This window comes from Erigeron canadensis, chromosome 4, assembly GCF_010389155.1.
Source record: "Erigeron canadensis isolate Cc75 chromosome 4, C_canadensis_v1, whole genome shotgun sequence".
In the NCBI taxonomy this organism is placed as follows: domain Eukaryota; kingdom Viridiplantae; phylum Streptophyta; class Magnoliopsida; order Asterales; family Asteraceae; genus Erigeron; species Erigeron canadensis.
Window position 1 is genome coordinate 38740572 of NC_057764.1, and position 6511 is coordinate 38747082.

The 6511-nt window shown below is 34.3% G+C and overlaps 1 protein-coding gene across 7 annotated transcripts; it reads left to right on the plus strand.

Annotated features, from left to right (window-relative positions):
* The first annotated feature begins 843 nt into the window (after window positions 1-843).
* Window positions 844-6258, plus strand: LOC122596312 (NADH-cytochrome b5 reductase-like protein). 7 transcript variants are annotated; one of them, XR_006323305.1, is made up of 15 exons: window positions 844-1121; window positions 2651-2693; window positions 2994-3069; window positions 3199-3258; window positions 3466-3516; window positions 3800-3854; window positions 3926-3996; window positions 4082-4133; window positions 4401-4478; window positions 4558-4647; window positions 4740-4853; window positions 5065-5133; window positions 5233-5296; window positions 5778-5935; window positions 6030-6258. XR_006323305.1 is itself a non-coding variant. In XM_043768862.1 (14 exons), exons 1-13 carry the CDS (start codon window positions 954-956, stop codon window positions 5287-5289), a joined length of 984 nt encoding a protein of 327 aa, XP_043624797.1. In that variant the 5' UTR covers window positions 844-953; the 3' UTR covers window positions 5290-5296; window positions 5778-6159. The 7 variants fall into 7 exon arrangements, 3 of the variants coding, with proteins under 3 accessions (XP_043624797.1, XP_043624798.1, XP_043624796.1); XR_006323308.1 differs by having other exon boundaries at window positions 6044-6258; XR_006323306.1 differs by having other exon boundaries at window positions 5784-5935.
* Window positions 6259-6511: the final 253 nt, after the last annotated feature.

The window sequence follows — 6511 nt, forward strand, 5'->3', positions numbered from 1 at the left end:
CGATAAATTATAAAACTATATGGGTGTTCTTAAAACTTCATGCTCTTTCATTAGAGATGTCATTCGATATACTTTCGACAAATTTTTAAATCCGAGGGCAAAGTCCGTACGACTAAGACATTTGGCTATTACACTCTATGACCTATCACCTCCAATGACCTATCACACTTCACCCAACCATCTCAATGCCGCAACGCGCGGGTACTTTCTCTCGTCTAATTAGACCATTCGTAATCATTTGCCTTTTTCACCTACACTTTTTCCGCTACATCAGCATCACCTTCTTGGTTCTTACTTCTTTGGCCTTTTATTTTGTTCACCTTTAAATTTAATACTTCGCTATACCCTACAATACCTTACAATGTTTCACTTTATATCCGATCAAAATGAAAGAAAACAATAAAAAGTATATATAATGAAAAACAGACCACACATTTTGTTTTTTTACCTAAGTGGTCATAATCACCTTCTGTCATCAGTCATCAGCTATACCCAAGAAATGATTAATCTTTCTAACTAAATAGCCTAAAAATCCTCCTAATTATAAGATGATGATATATAGAAAAATCATAAGTCAAGATTAAAAAAGAGAATTAATGAATTACACATGTTACCTTCTTATAATTTTAAAAAAAATTTTAAGCTATTCATTAAAAAGATTTATCATTTTCCACTATACCCCTTAACCGTTCATTTTTTTCCAACTATACCTTTCACCAAACCGTTTCACCTATCTTTACAAAAATGTTCTCAAAACTGAGGTGCAGGAAAGTTAGGATGGATTACACCACACACGATCATTTAAATATATTCTACACTTTCCCATTAAAAACCGGAAGGGCTTAACGTAAAAAACCCTCAAAATATCTCACTTCATTTCAGTAGTGAGTGAGTGAGCCTGTAATCCTGTATCTATATAGAAAGAAGAAAAAAATAATAAAAAAACAAATAAGATGTCAACATTTTTCAGAAGGTTAAGCAAATCAACACCGATCGCATTATCACAGGCGTTCCGATCAGGCCAATCTCAATATACTCCTCATTTCCGGCTTCCTGTCGGAGCTATTGCCGCCGTTTCCGGTGGAATCTCCTATTTTTATTATTTTTCTGAACCTAATTTGGTATATATATTTTTACCTTTTTATTCTTATATATGTTTATTATTAGTTATATATGTTTATTTGTTTCGAATTATTTACATTATAAAATGATATGATATTATGATATTGATATGTTAGTTTTTTGTATATAAAAATATGATATCATGATATGCATTTTGATGTATATATCTTGTTTAGAATAGGTGTGTGTGTGTGTGTGTAGCTAGGAAGCTAAGTCGTTAGCATCGGAAGATGCGTTTCCGCATTTTGTTAATGGTTTAAAACACTGTGTTTAGATGCTTTAAGGGTAACCTCAAAATGCCTCAACCTACTTTAGGCGGTAACCTTGTGGATGGTGGATCAAAGGCATGCCTTGGTGTCGCCTTTTAGTTATTCGTATGCGGCATGTTTTCTTCAGGAAGTTTGTGGGGTTTTATTGGGCTTTCTTATGAGGGGTTTTACTAGAATTGTTTTAAACACATTTGGTGAAAGTAAGCGAATTTTATGCTCGCATGACATCTTTTGAATAATGTTGGTAAATCTTTGTCATGTAGAATTTTTTTTAATAAGTACCATAATGGGTAGATATATTGATGTAGAAACTCAGGATTCAGGAACCTCTTCACTACAGTCAGGATGCTAATTTCTGTTCATAATTTGCTGTAGATGATACACGGGGTATCTTTTTATGGTGTTCTTCCTTTAAGGACTGGCATAGATTGAAATTTTAATATTTTTGTAAAAGAAAACGGGTCTTGTTTCTCATTTACGGAGGCTAGTTCCCAATGCAATGCTTTTGGGCCCTTATTGCCTTGGAGTACCTAAAGCCTTTCAAAACCAAGTCTAGTAGTATCTTGGATTTGGTTAGCATGTTTACATTCTTGATGAATTTACCTTCTTGCAATGTCTAGTTAAATTCATTTTATAGAAGGATTAGATCACTTAACATGTTTTTTGATAGTGAAACCCGTGAATGTACTTGGAGAGCAAGGTTATTTTTAAAAAGACTTGGATACATAAAGACAAAGTTACAAACTAGATCTGTAGTTGCTGTAAAATTACACATTTGAAGTTAAGTGCCATAGGAGGGCAGATTGCATGTTAAACATATTGTCTTTATGCAAGATGATAAATTGATAGACCTGGACCATTAAGAATGTGACACTTATGAAACTTGAAAGCCCGTGATGCAGCTTTGGTGATGGTGCTGGCGTGGTGAAATGTAATATATGAAGTTCCACTGAATCAATTCTGTAGTTGATTTAGGGCCCTAAACATAGTATTGTTGGCGAACTTCTCGTTGCTTTTGTTTGTGATTCTTATCAACATGCATCATCATCCCACAACTAACTCATATAAAGATCGCCTCATAATCACCTAGGCTTTGTGGTCAACGACTTCTTTGTCCACCATCTATTCAGCTGCTTTAGGCTTATTATCATTTATCATCCTGGTGTGTATGTAAGGTTGTATATGGTGCCAGAATGGCATATGCATAACATATTTTAGCTCAAACGTTTGTTAATGGTTACATGCTTCTCTTCTGATAGGTTCACTTGGATCAAATCAATGAGGAGACTGGTCCTAAAACTGGTAGGTTTTTGTTTCATTTGATAATGTTTTGTTTTTCCTTTGCGAATTGTGACATGGTTATTGTGGGTTTAATTTGAGAAATGCTATTGCCATTCAGTGGAAAATAAGGTTGTCTGTGGGACCCAATGTTGCAGTGCAAATATTTTTAGTTTGCACTTATGGTTTTATATTTGTAATATTACCCCTTTCTTTCGATAGCGTTTGTGTTTATAAGTAGATGACCTAACCCTTTGCTTGATTTGATGCATTTTTAGTGATAGGCGATAACTTCAACTCAAATTATGGTTTTGTGTATTTCAGCTCTCATTCCTGATAAGTGGGTAGAGTTTAAGCTACAAGAGAAGGCTAAAGTCAGCCACAATACTCACTTATACAGGTATTTTTTTTTTTGTAGTCATTTCTTTGTTTACTTACGTTAATAAATTGTCAATGAACAGACCTTTTTAGTGGATTTGTCTTCTCAGAAGTTGATTCTGGGATTTATATTGTCTTCAATATTTTTCAGATTCTCTTTTGATCCGACTCTCGAATTGGGACTTCATGTTGCATCGTGTCTCGTTACAAGGCAAGTTTATGAACCCCTTCATGGATTGAAAATAGTAATGTTTACAACTTAGGTAAATGCATATGATTCTAGAAAGAATCTTTAAAGAGGTAACACGATATGTTGTGGAAATAAACTTTACATGATGTCTTCAGTATCAGTGTAAATTGCATATCCCTGCCATAGTGCCGTCTCAATTTCTCATATATGTGTTCTATTGTGCTATAGGGCTCCATTGGGTGAAGATGCCGAGGGGAAAAAGAAATATGTTGTCCGCCCGTAAGTTTCATATTAACAATTTTCAGCCTCAATAAAGCCTTCAATTCAATCTCATATGTCAACATGTAACATTTTTAATCTTGGTAGTTAAGCTATTATTATATTCTCAGTCAATTTCCTACTAAGGGGTGATATTTCTTTTACTAGAAAAATAAATTGTGATTGATGTTAGTAACTTGTATGCATGTATCATGATAGTCCGTGTATACTCATGTAACTGAAGTAATAAGAAGTTGATCACCTTTTTTTCCCTTGATGCTTTACTTATGACGTCTATCTTCAGGTACACTCCAATATCAGATCCAGATTCGAAAGGTTACTTTGATTTGATGATCAAGGTATGGCAAGTTGACGATACTTCTGTTGATTTCTGTCTGAATAAATTGATACATAATATAATTTTGTCCAGATCTATCCTGAAGGGAAAATGAGTCAACATTTTGACAAACTAAAGCCTGGTGATGTGCTCGAAGTAAAAGGGTAATATACAGTTGTACCTTTATTTAACCCTCAGTGATTGTGTATCTACTTACAAGTTACAACTGACATAATGGATCTCTTACAGACCTATCGAAAAGATCAAATATACTCCCAATATGAAGAAACACATTGGCATGGTGAGTGCAGTCTTCTAACTTTGTATTTGTGTTATATAAAAGAGTAGGGTTCCTGAGTGAAGGGATCTTAACATAGGAAGGATGTGAATGATTGCACTAATTTTGTATCTCAAACGGATGCATAAGTTTTGTGTCAACCGATGCATCAGGTTCTTTTTGTTGCATCAAAAGTGTAAAAAGCGGTGCACCGGCTTTATAAACTCCTTCGCATCCGTTCTTCTTGATCTTGTCCAGTGGGTAAAACACTAAAATGCTTTATTGGTGCAGATTGCAGGTGGGTCAGGAATCACTCCAATGCTTCAGGTTATTGAGGCCATTCTTAAGAATCCAGATGATAACACCAAAGTAAGCATTTCTTCTGGAATTTTTGTCTATATTTTGTGATATTGATATTGATTTGTCTTTTGATCTATATTTATTTCAGGTATCTTTAATTTATGCTAATGTATCTCCTGATGACATCCTGCTGAAGAAGAAACTTGATATGCTTGCTGCTAGCCACCCTAATTTGAAGGTAGACGTCTTTTCTAACCTATAGAAACAACCTTTTTTGTCATTTAATTTATATATTTTTTTGAAATGGCGTGGTTTTTCTGGAACTCGCAGGTACATTATACTGTTGACAGTCCGTCAAAGTACTGGGTTGGAGGTACTGGTTACATATCAAAGGATATGGCCTCGAAAGGCTTACCTGCTCCAAGCGATGATACACTTATACTTGTAAGATATCAACTCATCATCACCAGATAACCTTTAATTCACATTACTTTAATGATGCATGTCTTTTTAAATACATATATAGAAGTAAATATAAATGTAAAGTTTACACTAATTCTTGTTTATTTTTGGACCACCTAACAAAATATGTACCCCTTCCTTGCACATTATTATACCCTGATTGTTGAATTTATCTGTTACTTGGTTGTCTCAGGTGTGTGGTCCACCTGGAATGATGGAACACATATCTGGCGGGAAGGCGAAAGATTGGTCACAAGGCGAGGTTTGTCAATGGAACCTGCACCTTGTGTTTAATCAATGGAACATGTATGATACTATGATCTATCTAACCGTGTATTGGCATACTTTTGCATCCTTGCAGGTGAGTGGTGTACTCAAAGAGCTTGGATACACAGAAGAAATGGTTTACAAGTTTTAATGGATCAGTGAGTTCCAACTCTGGCAGCTTTTTGTAATAAATTTTGTCTTGAAAAGAACACTTACTGATTATGTCGACAAATGGAGTAAGCCTTTTCAGAACTTCAAGCACAAATCCGTAGTGAAAACAAGCCAACACCCCATGTGAGGGTCAGCTTGTCAATGTATGATTTTTGTTTTATTTTTGCAAAAAAAAAGGACAAAAAATTTGAATGAGTTTTACCTAGAATAAATGTAGGAGCAACATTGTTGCCTTTGTTATTTACAGGCTGTAGCTGTAACTTATAAAAGATGCCTTCTATATGCAGTGGCAGAAAGTGGTTAATTAACAAAAAAGAAAAATAAAATAGATGCTGGTGTTAATTTGTTGAAACCAGATCATGGCATGTAATGCTTTATACCGTATGAGAGCTTCTTAAATGTTTGTTTGAAAGTAATTGTTACCTTTCTTGTACTGATTGCAAAAATCTTATATTAAATCATTTCTAGCTGCAGTGATTGTTATAATGACATTCAGTTGCGATGCCCAGGGATTTGGGCCAAACTGCTATCTAAATGGGTTTCATTTGAAGGAGTACGAACTATACTGGTTCTCATTTTAGAGTCATATTCATAACTTGTAGTTTTCTTCACGGCTGATTCTCACGGTATTTTTCGGCTTATCCTGACTTTCTATGTTAGATACTATAATAATATATTGTCTTACCACTGAAAACATATAGTAATAAAGATGGGTGATAGATGATTTGATGTAGGCATGTTTCCCAGACCAAACCTAAGCATCACAACCTACCCCGAACTGATCAAACTCTATGATGAAGCAGAAGTTTCTGTCCAAAGTCCAATAAAACATCAGAAACTCATTCGATTATAGGCATCATCAATTTGGGAAATATCATCCGTTTATGTTAACCATTTATTCTATCTAAATCTTTACACTAACTTTTTGGTCTAAGTACTTTCCAAATCATGCAACCTTTAAAGCAGTTCATCCGTTCATGTATTTTTGTGAAATATAATTGTGTCATAGAGTGTATGATGGAAAAAATGTATATGTTTTTTGTTTTCATCCGACAAACTTACAATAAATGATAATATAATAATAAAATAATATATAATAATTATGTACTCTTTGTAATAAAGATTTATGATGTAAATTTGATCTAAGCCGTCCGATACTTCCAAGACCAAAGTCAACATGACTTCCTTAACCAGCCATTCTA